The sequence below is a fragment of the Lupinus angustifolius genome, chromosome LG04 (genome assembly GCF_001865875.1).
Source record: "Lupinus angustifolius cultivar Tanjil chromosome LG04, LupAngTanjil_v1.0, whole genome shotgun sequence".
In the NCBI taxonomy this organism is placed as follows: Eukaryota; Viridiplantae; Streptophyta; class Magnoliopsida; order Fabales; family Fabaceae; genus Lupinus; species Lupinus angustifolius.
The window spans coordinates 16,509,984-16,523,783 of record NC_032012.1 but is presented as its reverse complement, the minus strand read 5'-3'; the positions used below and the strand labels follow the sequence as shown (position 1 = coordinate 16,523,783).

Here is a 13,800-nt window from a genome sequence, read left to right as displayed (position 1 = left end):
TACCCACTCCTTCTCTCAAAAATACATCCCCCTATTTTCTTCTGTACAATACAAAACCTGATTACACATTTCTAAAGGTTTTTGGTTGTGCATGTTTTCCCTTGTTAAGACCCTACAACAACCACAAATTACAGTTAAGGTCATCTCAATGCACATTCCTGGGATATTCCTCTATGCACAAGGGTTACAAGTGTTTGTCAAAAGAGGGTAGACTTTATATTTCAAAGGATGTTGTCTTCAATGAAAATATTTTTCCCTATGCCTCTGTCTCAGTCATACCAAACAGTTCCAAAAAGGAGTTTCCTGAATCAACCACATCTATTACTCATGAGTTTATCCCTAGAGTCACCTCTCCTCATATGTCTCCTTTATCCTCTGCTCAAGATGTGTCACCATCCCCTGTTTTCTCAAACTCTTTACATACTCATGTCCCCACTTACTCTACAAACACACAAATAATGTCTCCTTTCAGTCAATTATCCCTCACATCTCAAAGTCTCCTTGAGTCATCTAGTCCAGAGTCTACTAACCACACACATAACAACTCTGCTTTAGTACCAACTCACCCTATGGTCACAAGGTCCAAGTCAGGAATTGATAAATCCATAGTTCCTAGAGAATTTCTCAGAGCTCTCTTGGTTCAAACTGAACCTACAACTGTAAAAGAAGCTCTTAATGATCCTGTTTGGAAAAAGGCAATGCAGGAAGAATATGATGCTCTAATCAAGCTAGGAACATGGTCTTTGGTCTCTCTTCCTCCTAATAAACGTGCTATTGGTTGCAAATGGGTGTTCAGAGTAAAAGAGAATGCTGATGGGTCTCTAAATAGGTATAAAGCTAGGCTTGTAGCTAAAGGGTTTCATCAACAACCTGGTGTAGACTATACTGAAACTTTCTCTCCTGTGGTCAAGCCTATTACAATCAGAATTCTTCTTACTCTTGCTGTTACTTATCAGTGGCCTCTAGAACAGTTGGATGTCAACAATGCGTTTCTTAATGGGTTACTGAATGAGGATGTTTACATGGTGCAACCTGCTGGTTTTCAGAATGGTGACAAAGGTGTAGTTTGTAAACTTCATAAAGCTTTGTATGGCCTAAAACAGGCACCAAGGCAATGGTTTGAAAAGCTTAAAGGTACTCTAATTCAACTTGGGTTTCATATCAGTAGGTGTGACAATTCTCTCTTTATTCTCATCAAATCAACATATAAATTGTTTGTTCTTGTGTATGTTGATGACATTATTGTCACTGGTTCATCTAAACCTCAAGTTATTAATATCATTGACAAGCTAAGTCACAATTTTGCTCTAAAAAGACTAGGCCCTCTGGACTATTTTCTTGGCATAGAAGTCACTCATCTTCCTGATGGTTCTTTATTTCTCTCTCAAACCAAGTATGCCAAGGATCTTCTACAAAGGGCAAACATGCTATCTGCTAAACCAAGTACAACACCTATGGGGACTTCTTGTAAACTAACCAAGTCTGGTTCAAATTCTTTTGAAGATCCTAGCTTATACAGATCCATTGTTGGTGCTCTACAGTATGCCACAGTTACTAGGCCAGATCTTACTTTCAGTGTCAACAAAGTTTGTCAATTCATGAGCCAACCTCTTGTTCAACACTGGATTTCAGTTAAAAGAATTCTAAGGTATCTACAAGGCTCTACTTCCTTTGGCCTACATATCAGGTCAGCCACTTCCTCTATGCCTCTCTCTGTTATGGCATGCTGTGATGCAGACTGGGCTGCAGATCCTGATGATAGAAAGTCCATATCTGGAGCATGTGTATTCATTGGACCAAATATTGTCACTTGGTGGTCTAAGAAACAACAAACTGTCTCTAGGTCTAGCACAGAAGCAGAGTATAGGAGCCTAGCCCTTGCCACTCAAGAAGTTATCTGGATTGAGTCCCTATTTTCAGAACTTCGGTTCAAACATCAGACTCCCCTGATTTTGTGTGACAACTTAAGCACTGTGGCCATGGCACATAACCTTGTGCTTCACAATAGAACAAAACACATAGAACTGGATCTGTTCTTTGTCAGAGACAGAATCCAGTCCAAGGCTCTTCAGGTGAAGCACATTCCCTCTGAACATCAAACTGCAGATGTCCTCACTAAACCACTATCAACAACAAAGTTCACTGCCATGAGGAAGTGTCTCAGAGTCATTGATGGTTTATCCCTAAAATAACTAGTAAACCAATGTATTCTTTTCTTTTGCAAAAAGAGATACATGGTTTCAGGGGGGTATATTAGAATATAGGTTAGTTAGCCTTGCCTTTATTCAATCAAAGCTGTTATGCCTTGATGACGTGGCCTATATTTTCTGAGTCCTCAGTTTCTATAAATAGAAATGAGGAGCTCTTATTGTGTAAGAAAAACAGTTTAATAAAATTACAAACTAACTGAATAAAAGTTAGTTACTCTTCTCTCTCTAGCTTCTGTAACTGCCTAGTCTTCTTCTTCTTTTGATATCTTTACATGATAAAAGCCTAAGTTGCTTCAACATGATAAAGGAAAGGACACACATTAATGTAGCTACATGCTTGACTACAGGGCCAGACTGGAAAAATACTTGTGTAGCTTTGCTAGATATTTACATCAATTTAGTGTTTCTTGCTGATATTGGTTTAATAGTGTAAAACATAAATGTCTTTATTGCAGTATTAAGAATCACTTTTGTTTTTCTATATGTTGGTTGTTTTAGCTTTCATTTTTTTCTTTTTCAGGCTTCAATGCAGCAGTTGCGGGTTGTTTCTTTGCTATTGAAACTGTGCTGAGGCCACTTCGTGCAGAGAACTCTCCCCCATTTACAACCGCCATGATTATATTGGCTTCTGTTATCTCATCAACTGTATCAAATGTTTTACTGGGAACCGAATCAGCTTTTACAGTGCCTGCATATGATCTTAAATCTGCTGCTGGTATTTTCCCTTAACTTTGCTTTATTATTAAATTCAATCTAGTTTTGTCATCATATTTGTCTCTATGAATCTATGATATGTTTGTCCTTTTATTTTTGGTGTATGTGTACAATTCAATCACTATCTCAATTCCCCCGCATGAAAAAGGACTTCATCTGCTGAGTTCACTTTTGATTGTATCAGTAAAATAATAAATCTGCGGCTAAGTAAGCTTAGTCTTTCTCCAGACAGCTGATATAAGATCCCATTAGGGGAGGAATTTTTTGGCAGTATTGCATTTATGAAAAATACATATGATTTACTCTTTATCCAATTAACTTTTACTCTAAAAAAGCGAGCAATTTGGTAACTCAATAACTTTACACATGTCAGTAACCAAAAATGTAATGTGTTCATCTCAGAAAATTTTCTGGAAATTAGAAAGTTGACAGGTAGGCCATCCGACATGGAGCTACTGACTGCTTTATGCCACAAAAGAGGTAGCAGCAAAAAGTTATCCCAAAAATTTGTGGGATTCCTCTCCAACCATTGGCATCAAATAACAGCATAAGTTGAATACAGCCAAAGATCCTTGTCTTCTTTATTCTTTCCAAATCTCTGATTTGTCATATGAGAAACTGCTCAAAATTCTATGGATAAATCCCATAATCACTAAAACTACAAAAAAACATGCACCATGAATATCTAGAAGCTGCATAGTAAAAAAACAGTGCCTGCTACTCTTAGAAGTTAGAATCAGTGAAAGACATGACAAAACATTAGGAGAGAGAGCTCTATGTGGTATGAAAACTTGCTATGAATCTATTGGGTACCTTTTCGGAATGGCCTGTGAGAGTGCATTAATCGTTGAGGACAGAGAGACAGACCAGAATGCTACATTCATCGAGGTCAGAATGCCTACTACCCAAACAGAGTTGGATGGGACTTTTCACCGCTCGAACAGGTCTAGAGGGTTTAGGTGAGCAGGACAGAACCCACCGTGAAGCATTCTGATCACAAGAAGGTGGCATGATACAGGATCTCTGGGAATGGTGCTCGGAAGGATTGTCAGTTGGATCTTTCAGAGACACCTCTAGGGTACAGGCTGAGAGATGAACTGGTTGGCAGAACCCAAGATTAGGGGTGCTTTTATACCAACTTGAGGCTGAAAAATAATTGATTTGCTTGAGTGATTTGCACTCAGCATGCTGATATCTGTATACATAAAGGAACAAATACAAATTACACTTTCAAGAGAGAATTTAGGTATTTCTTATGATGTTATTCCCTGTAGAACATGAACTCATAAATTAAAGACTATCACAATTTCCAACTTTCCCTAAGATGACTAAGGTGGATTTTGAAAGAAAACGGGTGGCATGGTGCAGTAGTGGATTAGAGTCCCATGTAGGCAAGGTGGGAAATTGTCTATAAGAGAGACAACATGAAATGGCTAAGAAAGGAGTTGGTGGAAGAGATCAAGACCTCTCGAATGCCTTGAGCTATCTGTGTTTTTTCTTTAAATTATATCATTTCCTCTGTAGATCCATAGATACTGGTATCTCAGCAGCAGCAGTGAAATATTACAGTATACTTGCAACTTACCTTTCTGTGAGTAATCTGATTTAGCCTCTATCAAAATCAATTTTGTTTTTTCAGTTGTGTACTGCAGTCCGAATAAAGTATTTATGCCCTCTACCTTCTAAAAAGTTTTATTAACAGCCTGATTCACCAGTTAATCATATGGCTCCATACCTGAAACTTTAGTCAAAACTCCAATGCCCGTTTTAATATAGAAAAGGCGTAAGTTGTTAACAAGTATTATGGGACAGTTTATCTTAACCATTAACCATTTTCTGTGTTTAAATATAAGAAATCCTATCCATAATTCATATAGATGTTTCATGTTCTTGTTGCTTGCAGAGCTACCTTTATACCTGATATTGGGAATGCTATGTGGTGTTGTAAGCGTGGTCATGAGTCGTTTGGTTGCTTGGTTCACCAAGTTGTTTGAGGTTATCCAGGAGAGATTTGACCTTCCGACTGTGGTATGCCCTGCTCTAGGTGGGTTAGGAGCTGGGATCATCGCTCTTAAATATCCTGGAATATTGTATTGGGGTTTCACAAATGTGGAGGAAATTCTACATACTGGAAAGAGTGCTTCAGCTCCTGGAATATGGTTGTTGACTCAATTAGCAGCTGCAAAGGTCATTGCAACAGCTCTTTGCAAGGGATCTGGACTTGTAGGTGGTCTTTATGCACCGAGTTTAATGATTGGTGCTGCAGTTGGTGCCGTATTTGGAGGCTTTGCTGCTGAAGTTATCAATTCAGCAATTCCTGGAAATGCTGCTGTTGCCCAACCCCAGGCATATGCTCTGGTAAGGTGACTTTACTTCGAACTATGCAGTCTGTAGAAATGTCACTGCTGACATTTAGACTGATTTAGTTGACGTAAATTCAGATAATTACAAGTTAGTTTAACTTCTACTGCAGGTCGGAATGGCTGCTACGTTAGCATCTGTTTGTTCAGTTCCCTTGACTTCAGTTCTACTTCTGTTTGAGCTGACAAAAGATTACAGGATATTGCTTCCTCTCATGGTAATCCTTCAACCAAATTCTGTTGCAAAAAATTGCTCACCTTGACGAATGTGTAGTTTTACACTTTTCTGCTAGTTCTTATGACGTACAAAAACGAGTCAATTTTAAATTTCATTGTTTTCCCTCAGTTGAATTATATAAGATAATTAGTATTTTCTGACATGATTTAATTTTCTCGATGATTGTTGCCATGTATTGTATACTATGTCATGGCTGGAGAACATTGTTTCTCTATAACACCATGGCTTCATTATGTTTTGATCTGAAATTGAAAGAAATGTACAATATTTTCACTTATATGATCTTCAACTGCTTTGGCATTGAAATGCATGTAGCATTTGGTAATAGCCAGAACTTGTTGGCAGTGGCGGATTAAGGACCCAAGAACAGGAGGTGCAAATTGCATTGAATTGTCCAAAATGTATCAGAATAGGACAAATGGAGTGACATTGGTGCAATTATACATAACCAGGGGTGCAAAAAATATTAACTCTAAGTGTAATGCATACAATTTTTTCCACCCCTCAAGTACAAGTTGTGGGCTTGAACCTTAACCTTCTCGTGTTATGCAGTTTTCTATCACTCCTGACTTGTACTTCACACATCTTTTTACCTTTATTCTAGTGATATTCTGCTAAGGTTGAATATCTTCATTTTGCGTAATTGTGAACCTTGCACTCAGGGGGCTGTTGGATTGGCAATATGGGTTCCCTCAGTGACAAACCAGACGAAGGAGAGTGACACACCTGATCCAAGAAACTCAGCAAGAGGATATTCTTCAATTTCACGTGCTCAAGATAATGAAGGTAACTGGAGAGAAGCCCACAATGGGGATGATTTAGAACTCGGTGTTATTGAAGATGCTGCTAATCTTGAATCAGTTGATGAGGAACTGCTTCTGGAAAATCTTAAGGTAGGGAAAAGCTTTTTCGTATTTCCTTCTGATTATTTACATTGTACCTCTTTTGTTGTTACTGCAGCCCGGATGTTGACTTGCAATTTTGTTTTTTGTCTGTTAGCTTTTAACCTCATCATTGTCATTATCCTTCTCATTAGGTCTCTCAGGCCATGTCTAAGAACTATCTGAAGGTTTTATCATCCGTAAACCTGAAAGATGCAATCAAATGCATTCGTGACAGCCAGCAGAGTTGTGTGCTGGTGGTTGACGAAGATGATTTTCTAGAAGGAATATTGACATATGGTGACATTAGAAGGTGTCTGCCTGAGAAGTCTAATGATACTTCCAAGAGTGGTTCAAGGCTTCTGGATGTATGTACAATGTGTCCTTTCTCTTTATATATTTACGAGTAATTTGTTTGTTTGCGTATTGTTCTCAAAACAGTTGTTTTCTAGAATTCGTGAAAAAAATGGAAAACAATAAAATGTTGACAGGAACTAGACAAGAATGAAATTGCTTCAACTTTCGGTTTTGCAAGAATAGAAGTGCTGCTGCCTTTTTTATTTTCAAAATTCACTATAAATGCTTGGATGAATGGATTTTAAATGTACCATTGAGAGACTATATTTATGAAGTTCATGACTGGATCTTCCCTGTATACTACTAAGATAAAATTTTCATTGATTGATTCTTGAAAATATTATTTATGTTGTCTAAATTCCCTTGTTGCCAGAGTCCTGAAATAGTATTACAAACTGAATTTTTCCCAGGACACATGCCTTGTTTCGTCTGTTTGTACTCGAGGGATGAGCTATCGTGGACGAGAGCGTGGACTTCTAACATGTTACCCAAATACTAGTTTGGCTATGGCCAAAGAGTTAATGGAGGCCAGGGGTATTAAGCAATTACCAGTGGTTAAACATGGTGTAGATCACAGTCGAGAGCGGAAGCGAAGAATCGTTGGTCTTCTTCATTATAATGCACTATGGATTTGTCTCAGGTTTTTCTTAATATTCGATTCTTATTTATGTTATGATATCTACTTCCGTACTCACCAAGTCAACATTGAATCTAGGTTTCTCATTTTAGCTTATAAAATATTCATGTTCCCTTTTGATCTTTAATGTTATCTCAGTAACTAGTTTTATAGTTTTCTGCATTCTGGATATTATATTTAGAAAGTTCAATTTAGGTGGAGATAATGAAGTGCTGCATATTTCTGTATGTCAACAATGACAAAGCATGATGTTTTGTTATGTTTCTTAGGGTCCGTTTGCGAGATGAGTTTTGGAAGGGAAATGAAGGCTTCAGAACCATGAAATAAACTTGTGAGAGGACTCGGAAGTTTTCCCTTTTTTCCTTCCCCTCCAAAAAACTAATTCGCAAACTGACCCTAGGGTCCGTTTTGCAAGTTATCAATGTATTTCATGGCTCTCAAGCCTTCCATTTCCCTTCATTTCCCTCCAAAACCCAATTCGCAAGCAGACCCTTAAGATATCAACGCCTCTATTTTTTTTTTATCTGTCTGAAGAACTTAGGCCTTCCAAAATATTTCCTTTCTCCCTAGTATCTAATTCACTCGTTCAAATTTTGTGCATTAACAAAGTTCATATGTGAATGATTGCCTTTTCTTATTTTCCTTTTCTGGGATATATTAGAAATAGATCTTCTGAAGTTTATAGGTTTTATCTTCATTGCCAATAACTAACAATAACATTATAATAAAGTAGATCATAGTTTGTTGCATTTCCTGAGCTATGCTGTGCTTATGATTTTATGCACATTAACATATTTAATTTTGGTATTACTGTTACATATAGATACCTTTCTCAAGTCATAATAACCACTATTTTTGTACTTCATCATTCACTTTCTATGAACAATTATAGAAGTTATTTGTCTTTTCCTTTTGATTCACTTTGTTTGGGTTTTTTATGTGCAGGAAAGAGATTAATCACAGGAAGTTAGCCTATCAAAAAAGGACAGAAAATAATTTGGCTGTGGGAACTATAAATGGACATTAACTAAGATCAAGCTTCATGTTAAAGAATTAGTAAAAGCTACGTTGTAGAAGTTTGCACTTGTGAAAGTGAAGTTAAAAGTAGAGACTATGTAAGTTACATGTATATTTTTTAGTGCCACAAGGTGGGTTATATTTGATAAGGAACTAAATATTTCCAACCCTCACGAGTTAAGGAATCAACCCTTCCGAATCAACTTCATATTACAAGAACAACTGAGTTTTAATCCCGGTTCACTGCATAAATAAAATGATGACATAAATCACGTTTATTGACTTTAAGAAACAAATGGCTAGTTGAATATAATGAGAGATAAATTGAGTTTAAATTAAAGTTATATATAATTTACATGCCCATTTGATTGGAAAACTAACAAACCAACCCCATATCCGTGTTGGGGAGCACATCTGTTGTTCCGCAACTTTACAATTGAATAAGTCAAATTGTACTTGTCAAAATCGGTTTATACATTTTGTGGCAGTAATACTGTTTATAGGGCTTAAACTTGATTATGAAGTTCTGACAACGAAACATGCTATAGTAGAATGTTCCCTCGTGTTTGGGTCAACAAAACACAACGTGGTTTGTTTAGAAACAATACTTTTTCATTTTAAAAAATGCAAAATGTTGCAGCTGCAATATAGGAGTTTCCCATTGTTTCTAAAGTTTAATAGTATATCACTCATAAAGATAGATTGAAAAATAATTTAATAGTATATTTAGTTAAATAGTAAACTTTGTCGACTTTGGAAAAGTAGAACAACAATTTAATTAATGGATCTTTGGTGAGTACCCTCACACGTTGGCCTCACTTTGTTTGACTTATTTTTTGTATGGAAGTTGGAATGTTAGGTAAACACCCTCATTTTGTATCCATCCATGATCCATCCACTCCCCAAACACAAGGCAACCAAAAAATGGAAGAAAGAATAGTCCTATATCCAAGTCCAGGAATAGGTCACATAATCTCCATGGTCGAACTAGCCAAACACCTCCTCAACCAAACCCACCACAATTACTCCATCACTCTCTTTCTCACCACTGGTTTCCTCGACCACCCTTCCATTCATTCCTACATCAACCTCATCTCCACTTCTCACCCTTCCATCTCCTTCCTCCGCCTCCCCCTCCTCCTCCCTTCCTCCGCCGCATCAAACACCGACAGCCTTGCCGCCACCGCGTTTGAATTCATTCGGAATAATGAAGATAACGTTGGTTTATCGCTTAAACGTATATGTGAAAGTTGTGTTGTTAAGGGTTTTGTTATTGATATGTTTTGTACATCGGCGTTGAGTGTTGGGGATTCTATGGGAATTCCGGTTTATTATTTCTTTACTTCGGGAGCTGCTGTTCTTGCGTTGTATTGCTATTTACCTGAAATTCATGATCAAATAAAGGAGTCATTTAAGGACATTCAGCTTGAGCTTCAGATCCCAGGTGAGATTGAATTAGTAAGGGTTGGTGTTTACAGTTAAGTTGTGTTTATCATAATTTGGTCTTGTATTAACATTGTAGCCACACTTATCTATGATTTTAGATTTTTCTCTCAATTATTCCCAGGGAATGCACCATTGAAGGCTTTTCACATGCCAGAACCAGTGTTGGACAGGAACGATGCTGCATATTGGGACATGTTGTATTTTTGCAAACATCTACCTAAATCAAATGGAATCATTGTGAATTCGTTTGAAGACCTTGAACCCTTTGCTGTTAAGGCCATAAAGGAGGGTCTATGTTTTCCTGACCCAACACAAATCCCTCCAATCTACTACATTGGACCCTTGATTGCTCAGGCCAATCATCCAAAGGATAAACAAAATTCAGGTCACATTTTTATATACATTTCTTATTTTTCCCTTTCTTGTTGATTTAGTCTCATCAACAGTAACATTGAAACCAATTAGAAAAATTAGTTATTAGTCACATGATCTTAACAAAGTTGCTTGCATGTATCTTTTAATTTTGATCGTTCAAATTAGATTTAATGATTCATATTAATTGTTTTCATTTCTTATAATTTATCTCACTCCATTATATATATATATATAAAATTTGAGTGTAATATCTATACACTAACGGTGTAAAAGAATTATATGCAGTCAGTTTATCTTTCACCACTCATTTGTATTATTTTTTATTTAAGAGTTAATAATGATTGAAAATGAATGTTAGATAATGCACTTATTATATATAAATCTCTTCGACTGTGTATGCATCTTTTTCTCATAAACTTTTAGGTGATTTTATTAAATGAATTTTTAACTAATCTTCAGTCGGCTTTTCAGACTATAGCTCTTTTGTAATTTTGGGCTTATTTCAAGTAAAGTTGGTGATTACTTTAATGAAACAAATTTATGATTGGATTATAATTTAACTGTCATGGAATTAAATTATAGATATCGTTGGTTTATGATTGAACTGCTTTAGCCAATTGATCTGGTATGTATTTTTAAAATTTTATCTGCAGCTTCTAATAAATGATTCATATTTATGTTATTATTTTTAAGAAAAAACATAATTTCCGTGAAATTCATTCAGGTGTAGAAACAGATAGTTACTTGTCATGGCTGAAGAATCAACCTAATAGAAGCGTAGTATATTTATGCTTTGGAAGCCGTGGATCATTCTCAATAACCCAATTAAAAGAGATAGCAAATGGGTTAGAGAAAAGTGGACAAAGATTCTTATGGGTTGTAAAAAGACCAACCCAAGATGAAGGAACAAAACAGGTTCATGACACAACAACCGAATTTGATTTGACTTCAGTTTTGCCAAATGGGTTTCTAGAGAGAACCAAAAACAAGGGTATAGTAGTAAGGTCATGGGTCCCACAAGTGGAAGTGTTAAGTCATGAATCAGTGGGTGGGTTTGTTAGTCATTGTGGTTGGAACTCAGTGTTGGAGGGTGTAGTTGCTGGTGTGCCAATGATTGCATGGCCATTATATGCTGAGCAGCATGTGAATAGGAATGTGATGGTTGATGAGATGAAAGTGGCAATTGGGGTGGAACAAAGAGAAAGAGATGGGTTTGTGAGTGAGGAAGAAGTGGAGAGAAAAGTTAGAGAATTGATGGAGTCAGAGAGAGGGAGAGAGATTAGGGAGAGAAGTTTGAAGATCAAGGAGATGGCTCAAGTTGCAATTGGAGAATTTGGGTCATCCACTATAGCACTTGCCAAGTTGGTTGAAGCATGGAACTAGTTACATGATCAAGTTGGTGTTCTGAATTGTAATAATTTGTTACTTAAAAGATTTATGCCTGTATCAATTTGATTCTTAAAAAAAAGTAAAAATTTAAATTAGTCTTCAAAGATTCCGAACACATGTAAAAATAGTCTTTGATTGAAAAACAAAGTATTGTTTGTACTGGCCTCTTTAGGCTCCTTATACATTTTATGAAAGTTGGAGTTACAAACAAATGCATTTAAATGTAATCATCCTTTATTACTTAGTGAGTGGATATAATTGTAAAGTTAGAAAAATTATTATATTGCTTCGAATGATTGAAGAGTAAATGAAAAAGGAGTGAAGAGTTAATGATATGTTCTACTGAGAGCATTAAATCCTTTTATCTAGTATTCTTAGAGTCCACTCTGGGCATGTGTACTAGGTATGACCGCTCATGACCCATGATAATAGCAGGCCTATTTGATTTTTTTTAATTAAATATCTTTATTTTATTAACATAACTATTTTTTTAAAATCATATCGTAGTTTTAGTATATTCCATATTTTTATTATAGATTCATTTGATAATCATCATAACAAAGTTAAAATTATTAAAACTTTAGTTAATCAAAATTTAAAATTTATAAATTGATACTTTGACGTTAAGTTTTACATAGTCTCCAAAAAAACAATTATATTATAAAACTGTGACACAAAATGTGATTATGTAACTTTTCCAAACCCTAAAAAACATTGTAAATAACCAAATTAGGACTGCTCTAAGTAGACATGTTGACAACCAAATTTAAGGTTAATTAAATTCTTGATGTGTAGTTTACATCAAAATATATGGTTCATTTACTTTAAACATTTTATTGACTAACCAATTATTATCATATGACAACTAACCTTTCTGAGTCCATTGTTGTATTGTTTAAGAGTGAACCAAATCTACCAATTATTGCATTGACCAAAGGACTTTATTTCAAATTGGCTATTTATTTTCCAAGAAATGAAATTAATTTCCTGCCTCATGTCTTATTGCCGTCTATACATTCATACTCTAGCAAAAGCAATGGTCAAAAACAAATACTAGCAAACTTCCATATTGTTCATCGCCTCTTACGATAAAATAATGAATTTTTGGTTATAGAGAAAATAATGATTTAAAAAGAAGAGAAAACCACATTCAAAAGTCGGGTTGGGCCAAATTGACTTTCAAATAAAAAAATCCACCTTTTTCTATATTCAAATAAAAAATCCAAAAAAATGCATCATTTTCATAATTAAGAAAAAGAAAATATAGACTTCCACCTTTTTATTTTAATTTCCTAGAAGATTTATAAAACTCCCGACACTATTTATTTTGATTTTAAAGAAACTAAAAGAATTATAAAAATGAGATATACAAGGGAATGAAATGTCTCCTGGTATAAGGAGATAAGTTATCTCCTCTTGCCAGTGAAATCATGACATGTGTCATGTTTCATCATTTTCTATAAAAATATTTTTAAAAATAAACAAAATAGCACACATATCACATTTTTATTGGCTAAAGGAGATAAGTTATCTCATGATATGAGGAAATACATTATTCTCGATATACAATAGCAATTAGAAATAAATTCAGGAAGATGGTCATTTGATAGTTATAAAATATGTAATGTTAAGAAACCCGTGGATTAACTTTTCAAAATTAAAAGACAACTTTGAAACACACCAAAGGTAGTTCTAAGAAATCAAACTAATGTAATAAAGTAAGAAATAAATAAAATTAGAAAGTAAGTTTTTGTCTAAATACTTCTTTGTTTAGTTTCATCGTGTTCTATCTCGGTTAAACCGAGAATATCACTTGACTAGGATGGGACCGACCCGAATAAATCAGGTGTGAATAGACATGAGTCAGCCTCTTGCGTCATCCCCACATAGGCATTATAAATGCCATTGATACAACATTTAATACAACCCCCAATTCGGCTCTGTCATGCCCCCTGACAGAATCAGTCTGTCCCCCTAGGACAGATAAGTCCAACTTGGAGGCTTACATCACCTTACATCAAAGTGTCAATGTTTCCGACGCACCATTTAATGCTCTCCAATAGATTTCTGTCATGCCGCCTATAAATCCCAACTTGCCCCCTCTAACACACATAGCCAGAGATGAACCTACTATGCGGCAAGGACAAACCTACTATGCTTCTACCATGCATATTAT

General features: G+C 35.6%; 2 protein-coding genes across 3 annotated transcripts in view; both read left to right on the top strand.

Moving 5' to 3' along the window:
* The window catches only part of LOC109346027 (chloride channel protein CLC-f-like), a 13,541-nt gene extending 4,933 nt beyond the window's left edge, over positions 1-8,608 (top strand). The window contains exons 3-9 of the mRNA XM_019585374.1: positions 2,731-2,925; positions 4,828-5,282; positions 5,398-5,502; positions 6,185-6,415; positions 6,559-6,771; positions 7,171-7,400; positions 8,343-8,608. Of these exons, the coding sequence (XP_019440919.1) occupies positions 2,731-2,925; positions 4,828-5,282; positions 5,398-5,502; positions 6,185-6,415; positions 6,559-6,771; positions 7,171-7,400; positions 8,343-8,424 (1,511 nt within the window). The 3' untranslated portion in view covers positions 8,425-8,608. The remainder of the gene's footprint in view (positions 1-2,730; positions 2,926-4,827; positions 5,283-5,397; positions 5,503-6,184; positions 6,416-6,558; positions 6,772-7,170; positions 7,401-8,342) is intronic.
* Positions 9,312-11,862, top strand: LOC109346029 (UDP-glycosyltransferase 88F5-like). 2 transcript variants are annotated; one of them, XM_019585376.1, is made up of 3 exons: positions 9,312-9,852; positions 9,976-10,245; positions 10,960-11,862. In XM_019585376.1, exons 1-3 carry the CDS (start codon positions 9,339-9,341, stop codon positions 11,616-11,618), a joined length of 1,443 nt encoding a protein of 480 aa, XP_019440921.1. In that variant the 5' UTR covers positions 9,312-9,338; the 3' UTR covers positions 11,619-11,862. The 2 variants fall into 2 exon arrangements, with proteins under 2 accessions (XP_019440921.1, XP_019440920.1); XM_019585375.1 differs by having other exon boundaries at positions 9,312-9,858; positions 9,982-10,245.